At 41.9% G+C, this 23,506-nt stretch overlaps 1 protein-coding gene and 1 long non-coding RNA gene across 3 annotated transcripts in view; one reads left to right on the top strand and one right to left on the bottom strand.

The window, feature by feature from the left end:
* The window catches only part of ADCY9 (adenylate cyclase 9), a 140,861-nt gene that overhangs the window by 9,965 nt on the left and 107,390 nt on the right, over window positions 1–23,506 (bottom strand). The window contains exons 5-7 of the mRNA XM_056536525.1: window positions 19,633–19,735; window positions 13,181–13,389; window positions 11,942–12,101 (exon numbers count right to left, since the gene is read on the bottom strand). Coding sequence (XP_056392500.1) covers window positions 11,942–12,101; window positions 13,181–13,389; window positions 19,633–19,735 — 472 coding nt within the window. The remainder of the gene's footprint in view (window positions 1–11,941; window positions 12,102–13,180; window positions 13,390–19,632; window positions 19,736–23,506) is intronic.
* The window catches only part of LOC130285202 (uncharacterized), a 94,644-nt gene continuing 84,944 nt past the window's right edge, over window positions 13,807–23,506 (top strand). Inside the window, exon 1 of one of the 2 annotated variants that reach the window (XR_008847289.1) lies at window positions 13,807–13,955. This is a non-coding gene — a long non-coding RNA (uncharacterized LOC130285202). Of the gene's footprint in view, window positions 13,990–23,506 lie in introns of both variants that reach the window. The other variant, XR_008847288.1, reaches the window with a different exon arrangement.

Genomic DNA, 23,506 nt, shown 5'->3' with positions numbered 1-23,506 from the left:
TTTCAGCAAAGATAGTCAATATAAGCAAGGTATCTAGCATAACTTCCGAACATCCTACTAATGTTATGGTAAAGTATGATTTAACTGTCCGGCAGGCAGGTGCAAAGAATAGTTAGTATGGGGGCTGAGAGAGAGGACGGAGTGGGTGAGGAAGAGAAGATTTATTGTGGGTTGAGAGAAGACATCAGTGGAGTGCAGGGAGGACAAGCAGCCTATCACTGCTGGGACTTCAGGAGACTGTGAAAGCTGGGTGGTCCGCAGTATCCACCTAGCTTTTCCAGTCTCCAACATGGCTGCTTTACCAGACAGATATTCTATTCAGTAAACTGTAAAAGCCGGGTGGCAAGCATGTATACAGAGCAGGGCTCACAGTGTCCACCCAGCTTTTCTAGTCTCCTGAAGAGCTCTAATATGGCTGCTTTACTAGACAGATATTCTCTTAAGGAGACTGGTACCGCTGGGTGGCAAGCAGTACACAGTGCAGGCCTCACAGTACTTTCCCAGTACTTATCTGTTTGGTGAAGCAGCCATAGTAGAGACATGAAGAGAAGTTGCAGACACCACTTAGTATCTGCATTGATTGAAATGGCATTTATTTGCCTGGTTTTTCTACCAAAACCTTTTCGGAGAAAAAAAACAACCACGGTATTTAGATAACACACATTGCTTTTCCTCAGTAGGAAGGATGGAAATGCGGGATTCTCCGCTAGTGCTATATAAGGTGAAGTCACTGTGACCAGAAGATGAGGGACACATAGAAAAGATAAAAATGAAGGTGCTGGACACATCACACGCCTTACAACCTGGGACAGGGGGACCTGGGGCATCCAAAAAGAACAATTCCCTGTGCAGGTTCTTGTTAAAGGGGTATTCCAGGAAAAAAAACTTTTTTTTTATTCATATCAACTGGCTCCAGAAAGTTAAACAGATTTGTAAATTACTTCTATTAAAAAATCTTAATCCTTCCAATAATTATCAGCTGCTGAAGTTGAGTTGTTTTTTCTGTCTGGTAACAGTGCTCTCTGCTAACATCTCTGCTTGTCTCGGGAACTGCAGAGTAGAAGAGGTTATAAGGATTTGCTTCTACTCTAGACAGTTCCCGAGACAGGTGTCATCAGAGAGCACTTAGACGGAAAAGAACAACTCAACTTCAGCAGCTCATAAGTAATGAAAGGATTAAAAAATGATATATAAAAAAAAAAAAAAAAATTAATTCCCCCTGGATAACCCCTTTAAATAAGAAGTAGATCAAGCTGGAATGGGTCACCTTTCTCCAGGGACCCCATAGTCAGGGGTGTAACTATAGGGGGTGCAGAAGACCCCCCTGCCCCATAAGAAAACTCCAGTATTATAAATGGTGCACAGAAAGGCACAGGGCCCTGTTACAGATTGTGCATTTAGGCCCTGAAGATACAAGTTACGCCTCTGCCCCTAGCAATTTTAGTAGACTAAACTTTTCCATGTACCCTATTACAACAGGTCTATATCATGCAGGGGGTCTCCTGCACTTCGGACCCCTCTCTGTTAAGGTGCATGCACACCACGTTTTTGCTATAAAATTCACGTATACGGTTTCAAGTTAAAAACCCTACGGAACCGTATAGCAAACCGTATGCATTGACTTTACTTAACATTGTAAACCCTATGTCAAAGCATCATCCGGTTTGGTCCATTTTGCGTCTTATACGGTTTTGTCCGTTTTCTTTTACCCGTACCCAAAACCGTAGTCTACCACGCTTTTTGGTCCGGGTTAAAAACCGTATTAAACCGTATATGTTTTTTTTTTAAACATGGGAGTCAATGGGAACCATACAGAACCATATGTGCGTACGGTTCCATCCGGTTTGCACCATAAGGTTTTTTCCTTTGCACAGTTTTTTTTTTCTAGGAATTTCAATCAAACAAGTGAAACTTTATTCAAAATGGAGTGAAAAGGTAAAAATGTATACAGTTTTTCCTTAAAAAACGGATGCAACCGGACATAATTTTTTCAAACTGTATACGGGTTGAAATTTGTACACACGTTTTTATACAGTTTAGTCCGGTTCTGAGGAATCCGTTTTTTTTAAATCAAAAACCTGATACGGGAACTGTATTGCAAAAACGTGGTGTGAACCCAGCCTTAGTCACATTGGAGGGTGAAGGCAAACAGCAGCTGTCCATGTATTACATCAGTGTTTTCCAAGCAGGGTGCCTCCAGCTGTTGCAAAACTACAACTCCCAGCATGCCCGGACAGCCAAAGGCTGTCCGGGCATGCTGGGAGTTGTAGTTTTGCAACAGCTGGAGGCACCCTGTTTGGAAAACACTGGGGGAGATTTATCAAAACCTGCGCAGAGGAAAACTTGCCCAGTTGGCCATAGCAACCAATCAGATCGCTTCTTTCATTTTTCACAGGCCTTCCTAAAAATGAAAGAAGCGATCTGATTGGTTGCTATGGGCAACTGGACAACTTTTCCTCTGGACAGGTTTTGATAAATCTCCCCCACTGTATACATAAACAGCCATCTTGTAACACTAGGTTGCCCCTATAGTGGCCACTAAATGCCCCACCAAATATAACAGGTGACTGCCAATCCGCTGATCCCAATTGTTTATAAACCTGCAGTGATCAGCTGATCGCCTCTGATTTGTGAGTTGGCCATACAAAGAATAACTGTGTGACCCCATGAGGTTGATTTATCAAAACCTGTGTAGAGGAAGAGCGGTGCAGTTGCCCATAGCAACCAATCAGATCACTACTTTCATTTTCAAAAAGAAAGCGAAAGAAGAATGAAAGAAGCAATGTGAATGGTTGCCATAGGCAACTGCACCGCTCTTCCTCTACACAGGTTTTGATAAAGCCCCCCCCAATATAAGTAATAGCATCTCTCTATGACAAGAGGGAAAGGTCGGACCCCGCTGTGGAGACAGAAATGGGGTCTACATATTTTAATCTGATTACCTTGGATCCTTTGTTCTTGGTTTTGGTGTAAATCTATCATATACAATGCATTTGAAAACATTTAAAGGGGTACTCCCGTGGAAAACTTTTTTTTTTTTTTTTAAATCAACTGGTGCCAGAAAGTTAAACAGATTTGTAAATTACTTCTATTAAAAAATCTTAATCCTTCCAGTACTTTTTAAAGGCTGTATACTACAGCAGAAATTCTTTCCTTTTTTGGATTTCTCTTCTGTCACGACCACAGCGCTCTCTGCTGACCTCTGCTGTCCATTTTAGGAACTGTTCAGAGCAGCATATGTTTGCTATGGGGATTTTCTTCTGCTCTGGACAGCAGAGAGCACTGTGGTCGTGACAGAAGAGAAATCCAAAAAGAAAAGCATTTCCTCTGTAGTATACAGCCCCTAAAAAGTACTGGAAGGATGAAGATTTTTTTAATAGAAGTAATTTACAAATCTGTTTAACTTTCTGCCACCAGTTGATGTAAACAAAAACAAAAAAAAAGTTTTCTACGGGAGTACCCCTTTAACTTTTTTCTAAAATAATAAATCACGTTTTTCACCATCATTCTCCACTTGGTTCCTCATAATGAAAAAAGGGATCACAGAATGGTAGAAATCTTATTTATGAAATCTGATTTATTGAAAAGATAAAGCTAAAAATCTTGCAGTGACATAAGTATTCATACCCTTTACTCAGGCCTTAGTTGAAGCCCCTTTGGCAGTGATTCCGGCCTCCAGTCTTATTGGGGATGAGGCCACAAGATTTACTCACCTGGATTTGGGGATTTTCTGCCGTTCTTTTCTGCAGATCCTCTCAGATTGGATGGGGAGTGTCGGTGGAAGCCATTTTAGCTCTCTACAGAGATGTTCCATTGGGTTTTGGGTCTAGCTGGGCCACTCAAGGACATTCACAGAGTTGTCTCTAAGCCGCTCCTGTGTTGTTTTAGGTGTGTGCTTAGGGCAACTAGGGGGTATTTATAAAAAGTGGAGGTGGAGAACTTTTACTCCATTAAAGGGGTACTCCAGTGAAAAACTTTTTTTTTTTTTTTAATCAACTGGTGCCAGAAAGTTAAACAGATTTGTAAATTACTTCTATTAAAAAATCTTAATCCTTCCAGTACTTATTAGCTGCTGAATACTATAGCGGAAATTCTTTTCTTTTTGAAACACAGAGCTCTCTGCTGACCTCATGACCACAGTGCTCTCTGCTGACATCTCTGTCCATTTTAGGAATTATCCAGAATAGGATAAAATCCCCATAGCAAACATATGCTGCTCTGGACATTTCCTAAAATGGAAAGAGATGTCAGCAGAGAGCACTGTGCTCGTGATGTCAGCAGACAGCTCTGTGTTTCAAAAAGAAAAGAATTTCCGCTGTAGTATTCAGCAGCTAATAAGTACTGGAAGGATTAAGATTTTTTAATAGAAGTAATATACAAATCTGTTTAACTTTCTGGCACCAGTTAATAAAAAAAAAATAAAAAAAGTTTTCCACTGGAGTACCCCTTTAATTCACGTGGTGGAAACTGTGTACCTGCACCAAACCTATTATATGGCGCAGGGCATCTGATGCTGATCACATTTCTTACTTCAGTACTCCACTTTGTACAGTGATTGCTGTGCAACTTTTTGTGTGATGTTTTAACCCGTGCGACTTTTTAAAAAATGCTGTCCACAGTCAGTTTCTAAGACAACTGAGGACTGGAGTAGAATTGCGCCTCAGTTAGCGCAATTGCGCCAAATGAAGTCACAAATCATAAATTCCTGATCACTGCATGATATCAACTGAAATGACTTCCAAACTCGCTCTGTTCTCCTTCTCTCCTTCCTGTCGGCGCACACGTCCCCGCCTCCTAGGGCGCGCGCCGACTCTTCTAAATTTAATAGGCCAGTGCACCAATAATTGGTGCTTAGCAGAAACAGTTCCTATTTAGTTCCGGCACTTCCTGCGGCTCACTGCTGGATCTTTGTGCCTAGTGCCTCTGCAAAAGCGTACCTTGTGTCTGCCTACTGTGTTCCTGACCTCCTTGCTAGTGACCTGACCTTGCTCCTTTGCCACCTGCCTCCTGACCTCCTTGCCAGTAACCTGACCTTGCTCCTTTGCCGCTTGCCTGCTGACTACTGCTACGTCCTGACTTTGTTTAATCTGCAGTGCAGAGTTTCATCTGGGCAACCTGTGTGGACGGATCGTGCCAGGGGTAGCGACCTGGGTGCCGCCTGCCACAGCAAGTCCATCCCGCTTTGCGGCGGGCTCTGGAGAAAACCAGCGGCACCTTGGAATCCGCTCCCTGGTACGGTTCAGTCATTATCCACACAGGTCAGCGGATCCACTTCTCTGCCGCTTACAAAGATTACTGGATTTTCCAACCTTCTTCCATTCAAAAATTTATGGAGGCCACTGAGCACTTCGGAACTTTTAGTGCTGAAGAAATATTTTTGTCCCCCATCTCCAAATCTGTGGCTCCACACAATCCCGTCTCTGAGTTCAACAGACAGTCCTTTCCACCTCATGGCTTGGTTTTCCGTTCTGGTAAAAATTGTTATCTGTGAGAACTTATACCAGTGTTTCCCAACCAGGGTGCCTTCAGGTGTTGCAAAACTACAACTCCCAGCATGCCCGGACAGCCGAAGGCTGTCCGGGCATGCTGGGAGTTGTAGTTTTGCAACATCTGGAGGCACCCTGGTTGGGAAACACTGCCTTATATAGACAGGGCTGTGTCTTTCCAAATCCTGTCCAATCATCTGAAATTACCTCAGATGACTCCCATAAAGAATATTTAGTCTTTTCGTTCTAAACTAAATCGGCAACAATTGTAAAAAATGTAAAAAAAATTAATTGTTAAAGTGCAGAATGATGGGAAGAACAAAATATTCCAAATGCATTGTATAATATGTGTCTGAGAACCACACAGCTCTATTTTTCCCATCACAAAATTGTTACTTAATTTCATTAGAATGTATTTTTTTTCTATTTAGATGTTTGTCCGGCGTGCCCGATGAATATTCATGAAAAAGTCTTGGGAAAAATGAACCGAGAGAAGGAAATGAATCAGAGGAGGCGAATGGATACTTTTATGTAGTTTTGTTGATACAATCATTTTCCAGTACAATTATATCCAATCCCCAATCGTTAGATCTCTGCCAGTGACCCCTGAGTTTCGAAAAGTTGGCGATACTGTGGGTACCCGGTGTCCTTGTAGAGCTTGTGAATGTGTGAAACGTCCATGAGGAGCAAAAGAAAACAAAGCAGGGAATCTATCAAGACCGGCAGTGCATGTGCTGTTCTTATGGAAAAGTACATGTGTGCCAAATTTTATAAGAGGCGCATGCCTCTTAAAGGGGTACTCCGCCCCTAGACATCTTATCCCCTATCCAAACGATAGGGGAGAATATGTCTGATCGCGGGGGTCCCGCCTCTAGAGACCCCCCCACGATCTCCCTGCTGCACCCGGCGTTTGTTTAGAGCAGTGGGTGCAGCTCCGGAGGCTTGTGACGTCACGGCCACAGATCCTCAATGCAAGTCCGTAGACTTGAATTGAGGGGGGCGTGGCTGTGCCCTCAGGAGCGGGGCGTGGCCATGACATCATGTTCCGCTCGTGACGTCACGCCCACGCCGTGGCGTCACGAGCCTCCGCCCCACATCGCCAGTCGTCTGGCATGGAGCGAAGTTCGCACCATGCACTGGATGTCTGGAGTGCCGCAGCTGAGGTCGCGGGGGTCCCCAGTGGCAGGACCCCACGATCAGACATCTTATCCCCTCTCCTTTGGATAAGGGATAAGATGTCTAGGGGCGGAGTACCCCTTTAAAAATATGGTGCATCTTTCACAGTTTCTGCGCCAAACTTTGAAATTTATAAGCTGGAGTAGATCCCCGCTATAAACGTCGCCACTTTCGGATAAAGTAAATCTATCAGGCTGTAACCGCAAACCGCTGATGGTCACTTTATCAATTACCCCCATAGTGATTGTATGATCAGTGATAAATCAAAGGGATAAATGTTATTCAGTATTATCCAATTGTCCAGACAGTCTACTGTATTCTTAAAGGAGTAGTGTAGTGGAATATAACTTAAAGGAGTACTCTGGTGCAGACTACTCCTGCTCCGTCCTGCCCGGGCTGCAAAAAAAATGAAAATAATCCATCCCTCACCTTCCTGGGTTCCCGCGGAGCCCAACTACAGCTGATCGGTCCTTCGGTCCATCTTCTTCATACTTCGGTGTGAACGAAGCATCACATGGCGCTCAGCCTATCGCTGGCCGCTGCGATGTTCTGCCTCGGCCCATAATAGGCTGAGCGCCATGTGACGCTTCGTTCACAACGAAGTATGAAGAAGATGGAGCGGAGGACCGATCAGCTGTAGTGACGCTCCGCGGGAACCCAGGAAGGTGAAGGATGGTTTATTTTCATTTCTTTTGCAGGACGGAGCAGGAGTAGTCTGCACCAGAGTGCTCCTTTAAAGCGTACCAGTCAGATCCAACAAATTATTATTTTTTTAATACATCCCTCAGTACCTAATCCTGACCATGTACATCTAATTTTTATGTGTCTAGCACCTTTATTTATTTTTTTATTACACTTTTAATTTAGCTCACTAGTCTGAATTCCTCTCAAAGGGAGGGGGCGTGGCCTCACTGTGCAGGTCTCCGCCCCCTCCCTCAGTATGCTGTCTGCTCACATCTCCCCTAGCATTAGCAAAACTACAACTCCCAGCTTGTCCTCACTGACAGTAGCGGGACACAAGATGACAGTGGGAGGATTTTTCCTCCAGGTCAGAGCCCTGCACTCACAGCTGTCAATCAAGGAAGTGTGTCCATGACATAGGTGATGACGCATGGACACAGCAGGACTAGTATGTGTCCAAGCAGGAGGGGGGGGGGGGGGCAGTTGTTTGACTGGCTTTTTCAGTATGAAATACTGAAAATGTTCTAATGAAAGCAATTGCAAAACCTATTGGTTATACATGCTTTACAACATATCACAAGTTTTTGTATCTGACAGTGCACATTTAACCCCTATCCAAAGGTCCGAAGGGACCCCCTCAACGATCTCCTGTACGGGGCCGCGGCAGTCCGCAGGAAGCCGCAGCAGATACGCCCCCCCCCCATGTATCTCAATGGGATACATGGAGGGGACGTATCGACCGCTGCCTCATGCAGGGGATGGAATGCCGCCTTCCTGCGGACTGCTGCGGCCCCATACAGGAGATCACAGGGGGTCCGAGCAGTCGTACTCCCTGCAATCTATAACTTATTCCCTATCCTTTGGATAGGGGATATGTTATATTCCACTACAGTACTCCTTTAATGCTTTGTTTCTCAACCAGAGTGCCTCCAGTTGTTGCAAAACTACAACTCTCAGCATGCCCAAACAGACAAAAACGCTTCTCTTTCCTGTTATTATACTTTTTTCTTCTCCCCCTCCTGCTGTTTAATTCTTCTCTCAAAATCAGTTCAGCTTTGTCCTTTATCTGCAAGACAAGCAATACAAGTCTATGGAGGGTGGGTGTGGGGGGGGGGTCAGAGGGAGCTCCACCCACCAGCTCTGGAAGAACTTCAAATTGTAAATGAATCCTGCAGAGCAGATATCTGCTGAAAAATACCATATACAAGTTATATAATGGCCAGAAACAGTGCTGCTATTCATGTACACACACAGGGCACCTGATCCTGAAAAGTCACCTGAAATGACAGATCTCTACAGGCGGAACTCTACTTATACCGATGTACAATGCAAGCTGTTTACGAAACTGTCTGCCTGCAACCGCCACTAGGGGGAGCCTAGTGCATGAGAATTTATACAGAAACCATTGAACTCAATAGAACAGTGGTTTCCAAACTGTGGGTCTCCAGCTGTTGCAAAACTACAACTCCCAACATGCCCGGACAGCCTTTGGCTGTCCGGGCATGTTGGGAGTTGTAGTTTTGCAAATCCATATGCAGCAGGTGCTAGCGTCTGCACAGGCGTTAAGCGCCATCCCTATTGACGGCAATGCAGTTCGGGGGTGGAATTCTGTTAAAAGAATGAACATATTCATTTGGTGGAGTCCGAAATTCAGAATTTCCATCGTGAAAATTCCATGATGTGCACAAAGCAGGAGAATCCTATCAAAACAAATGGGAGGCTGCAGAAAGCAAATTGCATAGTGGGCATGGGCCCTTAGCTTGATAAATCTCCCCTCTAGTCTTTAAAGGGGTACTCTGGTGGAAAACTTTTTTTTGTAAATCAACTGGTGCCACAAAGTTAAACAGATTTGTAAATTACTTCTATAAAATAATCTTAATCCTTCCAGTACTTATTAGCTGCTGAATACTACAGAGGAAATTATTTTCTTTTTGGAACACAGAGCTCTCTGCTGACATCTCTGTCTATTTTAGGAACTGACCAGAGCAGCATATGTTTGCTATGTTTCTTACCACACTGATTCTGCCCAGAGTCCTTGCTCGCCCTCCAGTCGGCATTTTGGTCTAGCTTTAAGAACTGGCGTCACGTGACCACCGCAGCCAATCAGCGACCTTGTCGGTCATGCTCCCTACACCTGGCATCATGGCTCCCATCACTGAGTAGTGATGCTAGGAGGAGTATGGAGCATGACCACTGAGGCTGCGGCGGTCACATGACGTCCACATGAGTGAATAGGGACCTGGATGCCAACCGGAGAGTGAATAGGGGCTCAGCGCAGGATAGCAATATTTAAGGGTATGGATGATAGTGTCATATATCAGAGACCCCATATAGCACACCAAGCCATGCCAACTAATGTTCTTGCACCTAAGTGATCATGGAGAATAAACAATCCCATAACAGAAGTTGATGCTTCAGCGGCACTAACCCAGGGGATGGGGAAATGATAATAGTAACTATGAAGCTGGACAATAGAATAATAAAACAAAAAGGTTTCAAAGGAGACAACACTGTGATAGTCGTAACTGTGGAGCCAAACAATAAAATAATAAAACAAAAAGGTTTATTACTAAACAGCTACGGACAACGCGTTTCGAGGGAACACAACCCCTCTTCATCAGGTCGAAGCACCTGACGAAGAGGGGTTGTGTTCCCTCGAAACGCGTTGTCCATAGCCCCTTAGTAATAAACTAATTTGCTTTATTATTTTATTTTCCGGCTCTGCAGTTACGATTATCACAGTGTTGTCTCCTTTGAAACCTTTTTGTTTTATTATTCTATTGTCCAGCTTCATAGTTACTGTTATCATTTCCCCATCCTTTGGGTTAGCGTCGCTAAAACATCACCTTCTATGATTATTGGGTTGTTTATTCTCCACGATTCTGCCACTCCTTCCCTAGGACTTAGGATTTGGGTTGATGCCGGCAGTTTCCCTATAGGGAATATCAATTTGTTCTTGGCATTTTCCGATGTTGTGCTCGGAGCACAACACCAAAAGGTGAGAACATTTCAGCCTATATAGTCAAAGATAACGGCACCTTTTGCACTCTTGGTGTTTCCTTTTGTCTTTCCTACATGATATATCTTGCACCTAGGGCTGGGCGGTATACCAGTTCATACCGAATACCGAAAATGTTGTGCTGCATGATATGAATTTTAGCCCATACCGCAATACCGGTTTGGCCCCTCCCCCTCAGGAATGAATAAATTATCAGCCCAGCGCTGCGCAGTCCCCACATCGGGGAACTAATCCTATGTGACCCGCGAGCGCTCTTCTGCCCCCAAATTAATTATCAGCCCAGCGCTGTGCCCATCAGGGGTACTACTCACATGTCACACGCATGCGCTGCCCTCCTCGTCCTGTTTGTTGCGGCCACCGGCGCTGACACTCTATACCAGTGGTCTCCAACCTGCGGACCTCCAGATGTTGCAAAACTACAACTCCCAGCATGCCCGGACAGCCGTTGGCTGTCCGGGCATGCTGGGAGTTGTAGTTATGCAACATCTGGAGGTCCGCAGGTTGGAGACCACTGCTCTATACTGTGCGGTATCCCTATGCCCGGGCTGAAAAAAATTAACAAAACAAAATTTTACTAACCTCCCGTTGGTCCGGTACCGGCCTCACTTGTTTCCTGGGGACGGGAACGTCGGAGAGCCGTCAGCCTATCACCGGCCGCAGCGATGTTTCGCCTCGGCCGGTGATAGGCTGAGCACACTGTCATGTAAGAAGCCGGCTTCTTACATGACAGTGGGCTCAGCCTATTACCAGCGGGGGCGGGACATTGCTGCTGCCGGTGATAGGCTGACTGCTGTCCGACGTTCCCGTCCCCAGCGCAAGGCTGACGTAGGTGCGTTAAAGTTTATTTTGTTTACCTTCTGCAGCCCGGGCATAGGGATTAGAGATGAGCGAACTTACAGTAAATTCGATTCGTCACGAACTTCTCGGCTCGGCAGTTGATGACTTATCCTGCGTAAATTAGTTCAGCCTTCAGGTGCTCCCGTGGGCTGGAAAAGGTGGATACAGTCCTAGGAAAGAGTCTCCTAGGACTGTATCCACCTTTTCCAGCCCACCGGAGCACCTGAAAGCTGAACTAATTTATGCAGGATAAGTCATCAACTGCCGAGCCGAGAAGTTCGTGACGAATCAAATTTACTGTAAGTTCGCTCATCTCTAATAGGGATACAGCGTACAGTAGAGTGCCAGCGCCGGCGGCCGCAACAAACAGGAGGACGAGGAGGGCAGCGCATGCGGGTGATATGTTACTATTTACCCCGATGGGGATGTGGGCTGATAATTAATATTGGGGGGGGGGGGGGGGGGCTAGGAAATACCGTTATATACCGTGGAACAGCCAAAAGTTTAAAAAATACCGTGATACACACATTTGGTCATACCGCTCAGCCCTACTTGCACCTAAGTGAAACCCTGTTGTAGTTTTGCTCATGTATGGAGGACTCTCTTCTCTATAGGCACCGGAAAGGGAAAGCATGCAAGGAGCAAGAAAAATACCTAAAGGTCCTGCTTGGCATTACCCAACACCCTAAGGGGACCCTTGACTCTATGCAGACCCTACATTGTGGTGAGAGGATATTCATACATGTGCGTTGGTGTAGAAGTCCTGGGTCAGGTAGGAGAAGACGACAGCAGCCGGGAGAGACACAAGCACAGTGCCAATGAGGTGACGTGGGAGCCAACCAGAAATGATCTCCAGAAGCCTTCTGGTGCACAGGAACATGTCCTCTAGATAGAATGCCATCCTACAAGGGGCAGAAGAAAGCAGGGGGTGATTTATGAATCCATTGTTACCTTAAAGGGGCACTACGGTAAAAGACATTATTTTTTTTTTTTTAATCAACTGGTGCCAGAATGTTAAACAGATTTAAAGGGGTATTCCGGGCAAAAACATTTTATCTCCTATCCAAAGGATAGGGGATAAGATGTCTGATCGCTGGGGGGGGGGGGCCCGCTGCTGGGACCCCCTGCAATCTCCCTCCAGCACTCACATTCTATGCGGGTGCTGAATCTCCAGTTTTGGAAACCTCCGGGTTCCCGGGACTGGGGATGTCACGCCACGCCCCCTCCATTCATGTCTATGGGAGGGGGCGTGACGGCCGTCACGCCCCCTTCCATAGACATGAATGGAGGGGGAGTGGCGTGACGTCACGTCCCCAGTCCCGGAAACCCGGAGGTTACCGAAACTGGAGATTCAGCACCCGCAGCACGAGATTGTGGGGGTTCTCAGCAGTGGGCCCCCCGCGATCTGACATCTTATCCCCTATCCTTTGGATAGGGGATAAAATGTTTTTTGCCCGGAATACCCCTATATTTAAAAATCTTAACCCTTCCGGTACTTATCAGCTGCTGTATGCTCCATGGAAAAATATTTTCTTTATGAATTTCTTTTCAGTCTGACCACAGCGCTCTCTGCTGACACCTCTGTCCATGTCAGGAACTGTCCAGAGCTGGAGCAAATCCCCATAGAAAACCTCTCCTGCTCTGGACAGTTCCTGACAGGCATACTTCCTGTGGAGCATTCAGATAAGTACTGGAAGGATTAAGATTTTTAAATAGAAGTAAATTATTAATCTGTTCTGGCAGCAGTTGATTAAAAAAAAATTGTTTTTCACCAGAGTACCCCTTTAAAGAAAATAGCATTTCAATGATCTAGAACAGTGTTCCCCAACCTGTGGCTCTCCGACTGTTGCAGAAGTAGAACCCCAATCATGCTCAAACAGGCTTCATCTGCCAGGGCATGATGGGAGTTGTAGTTTTGCAACAGGGGGAGAGCCACAGGTTTGGGCACACTGAGAATAAAGCTCTTGTCCTTTAATCTCACCTTATTGAAACAAGCAAAGAGAGGAAGCCCAGGAGGCCACAGACCGCTAGCACCACAAGTGCCGGGGTTGGGGGAGATACGGGGACTGTACCCGGCTTTAAGAAACATGTGATGGAAAGAAGGATGAAGATGAAGAAAGAGAGAAACACGTCGAGCAGGGAGCTGAACGTGGCACTGGCGAAGGTCTTCACTGGAGCCATACGCATCACCTGGAGACAAAGAATGGGAAGAGTCATACAACCAGGACCCAATTTACAAATCATGCCCCCCTAGGCGCTTAGGCTGCATAGCTCCTATTAGAGTGTCTCCACATGCGTCCGAAATTTCATGCAGATCTGACACAAATATGCAGCAAATAAGTGCATAGTATGTTGTGGATTCACTGTGGATCTCACCCCTCTGTAAAATGAAAGAAGTGATCTGATTGGTTGCTATGGGCAACTGGTCAACTATCCCTCCACACAAATTTTGATAAATCTCCCCCAATGAGCGGCTGCAAATCTGCAGGTAAATTCTGCAGCAGTTCTGGCCTGTGAGGCGGGACATGTCCCCAAACAGCCCTTTCATGTCCCTCTTCTGTGATGCAGGGGGCACACAGTGCGATCTACTCACTAAATATAAACACTGTACAGGAGGCCATTCTACTCTGTCATGTGATCTCCCCTGAGCTAAGAGGAAGCCTGATTGGTTATGCTGCCTGGGAGGGACCCTGTGTCAACCAATCAGAGGCTTTCCCTTACAGGAGGAGGGGGAGACGCAGCAGATGGAGGAGCAGGTCGGTCTGTGTGTGGAGGAGAAGACGATCAGAGGTGACTGCAATGTCCTGGATCAGACATAGGTAACCTTCGGCACTGCAGATGTTTGGGACTACATCTCCCATGATGCTTTTGCCGTATTTTGGCTGTATGAGCATCATGGGAGATGTAGTCCAAAACATCTGCAGTGCCGAAGGTTACCTATGCCTGTCCTAAATATTAGTAATGGTGATATAGAGATTGTCCTAAATATTAGTAATGGTGATATAGAGACTGTCCTGGATAATAGTAATGGTGATATAGAGACTGTCCTGGATAATAGTAATGGTGATATAGAGACTGTCCTGGATAATAGTAATGGGGATATAGAGACTGTCCTGGATAATAGTAATGGTGATATAGAGACTGTCCTGGATAATAGTAATGGTGATATAGAGACTGTCCTGAATAATAGTAATGGTGATATAGAGACTGTCCTGGATAATAGTAATGGTGATATAGAGACCGTCCTGGATAATAGTAATGGTGATATAGAGACCGTCCTGGATAATAGTAATGGTGATATAGAGACCGTCCTGGATAATAGTAATGGGGATATAGAGACTGTCCTGGATAATAGTAATGGTGATATAGAGACCGTCCTGGATAATAGTAATGGGGATATAGAGACTGTCCTGGATAATAGTAATGGTGATCTAGAGACTGTCCTGGATAATAGTAATGGGGATATAGAGACCGTCCTGGATAATAGTAATGGGGATATAGAGACTGTCCTGGATAATAGTAATGGTGATCTAGAGACTGTCCTGGATAATAGTAATGGTGATATAGAGACTGTCCTGGATAATAGTAATGGTGATATAGAGACTGTCCTAGATAATAGTAATGGTGATATAGAGACTGTCCTGGATAATAGTAATGGTGATATAGAGACTGTCCTGGATAATAGTAATGGGGATATAGAGACCGTCCTGGATAATAGTAATGGTGATATAGAGACCGTCCTGGATAATAGTAATGGGGATATAGAGACCGTCCTGGATAATAGTAATGGTGATATAGAGACCGTCCTGGATAATAGTAATGGGGATATAGAGACCGTCCTGGATAATAGTAATGGGGATATAGAGACCGTCCTGGATAATAGTAATGGGGATATAGAGACCGTCCTGGATAATAGTAATGGTGATATAGAGACCGTCCTGGATAATAGTAATGGGGATAAAGAGACCGTCCTGGATAATAGTAATGGGGATATAGAGACTGTCCTGGATAATAGTAATGGGGATATAGAGACTGTCCTGGATAATAGTAATGGTGATCTAGAGACTGTCCTGGATAATAGTAATGGGGATATAGAGACCGTCCTGGATAATAGTAATGGGGATATAGAGACCGTCCTGGATAATAGTAATGGTGATATAGAGACCGTCCTGAATAATAGTAATGGTGATATAGAGACTGTCCTGGATAATAGTAATGGGGATATAGAGACCGTCCTGGATAATAGTAATGGGGATATAGAGACCGTCCTGGATAATAGTAATGGGGATATAGAGACTGTCCTGGATAATAGTAATGGGGATATAGAGACCGTCCTGAATAATAGTAATGGTGATATAGAGACCGTCCTGGATAATAGTAATGGGGATATAGAGACCGTCCTGGATAATAGTAATGGGGATATAGAGACTGTCCTGGATAATAGTAATGGTGATCTAGAGACTGTCCTGGATAATAGTAATGGGGATATAGAGACCGTCCTGGATAATAGTAATGGGGATATAGAGACTGTCCTGGATAATAGTAATGGGGATATAGAGACCGTCCTGAATAATAGTAATGGTGATATAGAGACCGTCCTGGATAATAGTAATGGTGATATAGAGACTGTCCTGGATAATAGTAATGGGGATATAGAGACTGTCCTGGATAATAGTAATGGTGATCTAGAGACTGTCCTGGATAATAGTAATGGGGATATAGAGACCGTCCTGGATAATAGTAATGGGGATATAGAGACTGTCCTGGATAATAGTAATGGTGATATAGAGACTGTCCTGGATAATAGTAATGGGGATATAGAGACCGTCCTGGATAATAGTAATGGGGATATAGAGACTGTCCTGGATAATAGTAATGGGGATATAGAGACCGTCCTGAATAATAGTAATGGTGATATAGAGACCGTCCTGGATAATAGTAATGGTGATATAGAGACTGTCCTGGATAATAGTAATGGTGATCTAGAGACTGTCCTGGATAATAGTAATGGGGATATAGAGACTGTCCTGGATAATAGTAATGGGGATATAGAGACCGTCCTGAATAATAGTAATGGTGATATAGAGACCGTCCTGGATAATAGTAATGGGGATATAGAGACCGTCCTGGATAATAGTAATGGGGATATAGAGACTGTCCTGGATAATAGTAATGGGGATATAGAGACTGTCCTGAATAATAGTAATGGTGATATAGAGACCGTCCTGAATAATAGTAATGGTGATATAGAGACTGTCCTGGATAATAGTAATGGTGATATAGAGACTGTCCTGGATAATAGTAATGGTGATATAGAGACTGTCCTGGATAATAGTAATGGTGATATAGAGACTGTCCTGGATAATAGTAATGGTGATATAGAGACCGTCCTGGATAATAGTAATGGGGATATAGAGACTGTCCTGGATAATAGTAATGGTGATATAGAGACCGTCCTGGATAATAGTAATGGTGATATAGAGACTGTCCTGGATAATAGTAATGGTGATCTAGAGACTGTCCTGGATAATAGTAATGGGGATATAGAGACCGTCCTGGATAATAGTAATGGGGATATAGAGACTGTCCTGGATAATAGTAATGGTGATATAGAGACTGTCCTGGATAATAGTAATGGGGATATAGAGACCGTCCTGGATAATAGTAATGGGGATATAGAGACTGTCCTGGATAATAGTAATGGGGATATAGAGACCGTCCTGAATAATAGTAATGGTGATATAGAGACCGTCCTGGATAATAGTAATGGTGATATAGAGACTGTCCTGGATAATAGTAATGGTGATCTAGAGACTGTCCTGGATAATAGTAATGGTGATATAGAGACCGTCCTGGATAATAGTAATGGGGATATAGAGACTGTCCTGGATAATAGTAATGGGGATATAGAGACCGTCCTGAATAATAGTAATGGTGATATAGAGACCGTCCTGGATAATAGTAATGGGGATATAGAGACCGTCCTGGATAATAGTAATGGGGATATAGAGACTGTCCTGGATAATAGTAATGGGGATATAGAGACTGTCCTGAATAATAGTAATGGTGATATAGAGACCGTCCTGAATAATAGTAATGGTGATATAGAGACTGTCCTGGATAATAGTAATGGTGATATAGAGACTGTCCTGGATAATAGTAATGGTGATATAGAGACTGTCCTGGATAATAGTAATGGTGATATAGAGACTGTCCTGGATAATAGTAATGGTGATATAGAGACCGTCCTGGATAATAGTAATGGGGATATAGAGACTGTCCTGGATAATAGTAATGGTGATATAGAGACCGTCCTGGATAATAGTAATGGTGATATAGAGACTGTCCTGGATAATAGTAATGGTGATATAGAGACTGTCCTGGATAATAGTAATGGTGATATAGAGACTGTCCTGGATAATAGTAATGGTGATATAGAGACCGTCCTGGATAATAGTAATGGTGATATAGAGACTGTCCTGGATAATAGTAATGGTGATATAGAGACTGTCCTGAATAATAGTAATGATGATATAGAGACTGTCCTGGATAATAGTAATGGGGATATAGAGACTGTCCTGAATAATAGTAATGGTGATATAGAGACCGTCCTGGATAATAGTAATGGTGATATAGAGACTGTCCTGGATAATAGTAATGGGGATATAGAGACTGTCCTGGATAATAGTAATGGGGATATAGAGACTGTCCTGGATAATAGTAATGGGGATATAGAGACTGTCCTAAATATTAGTCATGGGGATATAGAGACCGTCCTGGATAATAGTAATGGGGATATAGAGACCGTCCTGGATAATAGTAATGGTGATATAGAGACTGTCCTGGATAATAGTAATGGTGATATAGAGACTGTCCTGGATAATAGTAATGGGGATATAGAGACCGTCCTGGATAATAGTAATGGTGATATAGAGACTGTCCTGGATAATAGTAATGGTGATATAGAGACTGTCCTGGATAATAGTAATGGTGATATAGAGACTGTCCTGGATAATAGTAATGGTGATATAGAGACTGTCCTGGATAATAGTAATGGTGATATAGAGACTGTCCTGGATAATAGTAATGGTGATATAGAGACTGTCCTGGATAATAGTAATGGTGATATAGAGACTGTCCTGGATAATAGTAATGGTGATATAGAGACTGTCCTAGATAATAGTAATGGTGATATAGAGACTGTCCTGGATAATAGTAATGGTGATATAGAGACTGTCCTGGATAATAGTAATGGGGATATAGAGACTGTCCTGGATAATAGTAATGGGGATATAGAGACTGTCCTGGATAATAGTAATGGGGATATAGAGACTGTCCTGGATAATAGTAATGGGGATATAGAGACTGTCCTGGATAATAGTAATGGGGATATAGAGACTGTCCTGGATAATAGTAATGGTGATATAGAGACTGTCCTAGATAATAGTAATGGTGATATAGAGACTGTCCTGGATAATAGTAATGGTGATATAGAGACTGTCCTGGATAATAGTAATGGTGATATAGAGACTGTCCTAGATAATAGTAATGGTGATATAGAGACTGTCCTGGATAATAGTAATGGTGATATAGAGACTGTCCTGGATAATAGTAATGGTGATATAGAGACTGTCCTGTATAATAGTAATGGTGATATAGAGACTGTCCTGGATAATAGTAATGGTGATCTAGAGACTGTCCTGGATAATAGTAATGGTGATATAGAGACTGTCCTGGATAATAGTAATGGTGATATAGAGACCGTCCTGGATAATAGTAATGGTGATATAGAGACTGTCCTGGATAATAGTAATGGTGATATAGAGACTGTCCTGGATAATAGTAATGGTGATATAGAGACTGTCCTAAATATTAGTAATGGGGATATAGAGACCGTCCTGGATAATAGTAATGGTAATATAGAGACTGTCCTGGATAATAGTAATGGTGATATAGAGACTGTCCTGGATAATAGTAATGGGGATATAGAGACTGTCCTGGATAATAGTAATGGTGATATAGAGACTGTCCTGGATAATAGTAATGGTGATATAGAGACTGTCCTGGATAATAGTTGTAATGGTGATATAGAGACTGTCCTGGATAATAGTTGTAATGGTGATATAGAGACTGTCCAATCCTGCATGTGTGGGCGTGGCTGTGGGTGTGGTGGGGCGGGGCTTGTCCCTCTGCTCTCAGCACAAGTTGGGAGGTGTGCAGCTACATAAAAAGTATATATTATTATTATTATTATTTTATTCACTATCATGCTGCCCCCTCAACCTGCCACGCTAGGCACAGGCACACGGGTGCCAAATGGCAGATACAGCAGTGGATGCCAAACTGGTGCCCGTGTAAATCATTGCTAACTGTGCCTATTAGTCCCATATGGTTAATAGCCATTGTTCATGCTCAGGTTGCCCAAACTACTACCTCTTCCTGGTAGCTGCCTTGGTATGCCGACTCCAGCTCCTTGTCCTGGAAGTTCAGGCTCAGGCGGTTGATGGGGGGATTGAAGAAGTAATTATTCATTAGGCTAGAAAAGAAAATAGACAGGACAAGAAATTACCTCAACTTATTGTTAATTTGTTCTTTATGAAACTGTATCATTTACTAGTCACTAATATTTCCCTACACAATTCACTAGTCACTTATATTTCCTTACACAATTCACTGGTCACTAATATTTCCCTACACAATTCACTGGTCACTAATATTTCCTTACACAATTCACTAGTCACTAATATTTCCTTACACAATTCACTAGTCACTTATATTTCCTTACACAATTCACTAGTCACTAATATTTCCTTACACAATTCACTAGTCACTTATATTTCCTTACACAATTCACTAGTCACTAATATTTCCTTACACAATTCACTAGTCTCTTATATTTCCTTACACAATTCACTAGTCACTAATATTTCCTTACACAATTTACTAGTCACTTATATTTCCCTACACAATTCACTAGTCACTTATATTTCCTTACACAATTCACTAGTCACTTATATTTCCTTACACAATTCACTAGTCACTTATATTTCCTTACACAATTCACTAGTCACTTATATTTCCTTACACAATTCACTAGTCACTTATATTTCCTTACACAATTCATTAGTCACTTATATTTCCTTACACAATTCACTAGTCACTAATATTTCCTTACACAATTCACTAGTCACTTATATTTCCCTACACAATTCACTAGTCACTTATATTTCCTTACACAATTCACTAGTCACTTATATTTCCTTACACAATTCACTAGTCACTTATATTTCCTTACACAATTCACTAGTCACTTATATTTCCTTACACAATTCACTAGTCACTTATATTTCCTTACACAATTCACTAGTCACTTATATTTCCTTACACAATTCACTGGTCACTTATATTTCCCTACACAATTCACTGGTCACTTATATTTCCTTACACAATTCACTAGTCACTTATATTTCCTTACACAATTCACTAGTCACTTATATTTCCCTACACAATTCACTAGTCACTTATATTTCCTTACACAATTCACTAGTCACTTATATTTCCTTACACAATTCACTAGTCACTTATATTTCCTTACACAATTCACTAGTCACTTATATTTCCTTACACAATTCATTAGTCACTTATATTTCCTTACACAATTCACTAGTCACTAATATTTCCTTACACAATTCACTAGTCACTTATATTTCCCTACACAATTCACTAGTCACTTATATTTCCCTACACAATTCACTAGTCACTTATATTTCCTTACACAATTCACTGGTCACTTATATTTCCTTACACAATTCACTGGTCACTTATATTTCCCTACACAATTCACTAGTCACTTATATTTCCCTACACAATTCACTAGTCACTTATATTTCCTTACACAATTCACTGGTCACTTATATTTCCTTACACAATTCACTGGTCACTAATATTTACTTACACAATTCACTGGTCAATTATATTTCCCTACACAATTCACTAGTCACTTATATTTCCTTACACAATTCACTGGTCAATTATATTTCCCTACACAATTCACTGGTCACTTATATTTCCTTACACAATTCACTAGTCACTTATATTTCCTTACACAATTCACTGGTCACTTATATTTCCTTACACAATTCACTAGTCACTTATATTTCCTTACACAATTCACTAGTCACTTATATTTCCTTACACAATTCACTAGTCACTTATATTTCCTTACACAATTCACTAGTCACTTATATTTCCTTACACAATTCACTGGTCACTAATATTTACTTACACAATTCACTGGTCACTTATATTTCCTTACACAATTCACTGGTCACTTATATTTCCCTACACAATTCACTGGTCACTTATATTTCCTTACACAATTCACTAGTCACTTATATTTCCTTACACAATTCACTAGTCACTTATACTTCCTTACACAATTCACTGGTCACTAATATTTACTTACACAATTCACTGGTCACTTATATTTCCTTACACAATTCACTGGTCACTTATATTTCCCTACACAATTCACTGGTCACTTATATTTCCCTACACAATTCACTAGTCACTTATATTTCCCTACACAATTCACTAGTCACTTATATTTCCTTACACAATTCACTGGTCACTTATATTTCCTTACACAATTCACTGGTCACTTATATTTCCCTACACAATTCACTAGTCACTTATATTTCCCTACACAATTCACTAGTCACTTATATTTCCTTACACAATTCACTGGTCACTTATATTTCCTTACACAATTCACTGGTCACTAATATTTACTTACACAATTCACTGGTCAATTATATTTCCCTACACAATTCACTAGTCACTTATATTTCCTTACACAATTCACTGGTCAATTATATTTCCCTACACAATTCACTGGTCACTTATATTTCCTTACACAATTCACTAGTCACTTATATTTCCTTACACAATTCACTGGTCACTTATATTTCCTTACACAATTCACTAGTCACTTATATTTCCTTACACAATTCACTAGTCACTTATATTTCCTTACACAATTCACTAGTCACTTATATTTCCTTACACAATTCACTAGTCACTTATATTTCCTTACACAATTCACTGGTCACTAATATTTACTTACACAATTCACTGGTCACTTATATTTCCTTACACAATTCACTGGTCACTTATATTTCCCTACACAATTCACTGGTCACTTATATTTCCTTACACAATTCACTAGTCACTTATATTTCCTTACACAATTCACTAGTCACTTATACTTCCTTACACAATTCACTGGTCACTAATATTTACTTACACAATTCACTGGTCACTTATATTTCCTTACACAATTCACTGGTCACTTATATTTCCCTACACAATTCACTGGTCACTTATATTTTCTTACACAATTCACTAGTCACTTATATTTCCTTACACAATTCACTGGTCACTTATATTTCCTTACACAATTCACTAGTCACTTATATTTCCTTACACAATTCACTAGTCACTTATATTTCCTTACACAATTCACTAGTCACTTATATTTCCTTACACAATTCACTAGTCACTTATATTTCCTTACACAATTCACTAGTCACTTATATTTCCTTACACAATTCACTAGTCACTTATATTTCCCTACACAATTCACTAGTCACTTATATTTCCCTACACAATTCACTGGTCACTTATATTTCCTTACACAATTCACTAGTCACTTATATTTCCTTACACAATTCACTGGTCACTAATATTTACTTACACAATTCACTGGTCACTTATATTTCCTTACACAATTCACTGGTCACTTATATTTCCCTACACAATTCACTGGTCACTTATATTTCTTTACACAATTCACTAGTCACTTATATTTCCTTACACAATTCTCTAGTCACTTATATTTCCTTACACAATTCACTAGTCACTTATATTTCCCTACACAATTCACTGGTCACTTATATTTCCTTACACAATTCACTAGTCTCTTATATTTCCTTACACAATTCACTAGTCACTTATATTTCCCTACACAATTCACTGGTCACTTATATTTCCTTACACAATTCACTGGTCACTTATATTTCCTTACACAATTCACTAGTCACTTATATTTCCCTACACAATTCACTGGTCACTTATATTTCCTTACACAATTCACTGGTCACTTATATTTCCTTACACAATTCACTAGTCACTTATATTTACTTACACAATTCACTGGTCACTTATATTTCCTTACACAATTCACTAGTCACTTATATTTCCTTACACAATTCACTAGTCACTTATATGCCCTTCATTTCCTAACACA

The sequence above is a fragment of the Hyla sarda genome, chromosome 8 (assembly GCF_029499605.1).
Source record: "Hyla sarda isolate aHylSar1 chromosome 8, aHylSar1.hap1, whole genome shotgun sequence".
NCBI classification, from domain to species: Eukaryota; Metazoa; Chordata; class Amphibia; order Anura; family Hylidae; genus Hyla; species Hyla sarda.
The sequence above is the reverse complement of the archived record's forward strand: the minus strand, read 5'-3'. Positions and strand labels throughout refer to the sequence as shown.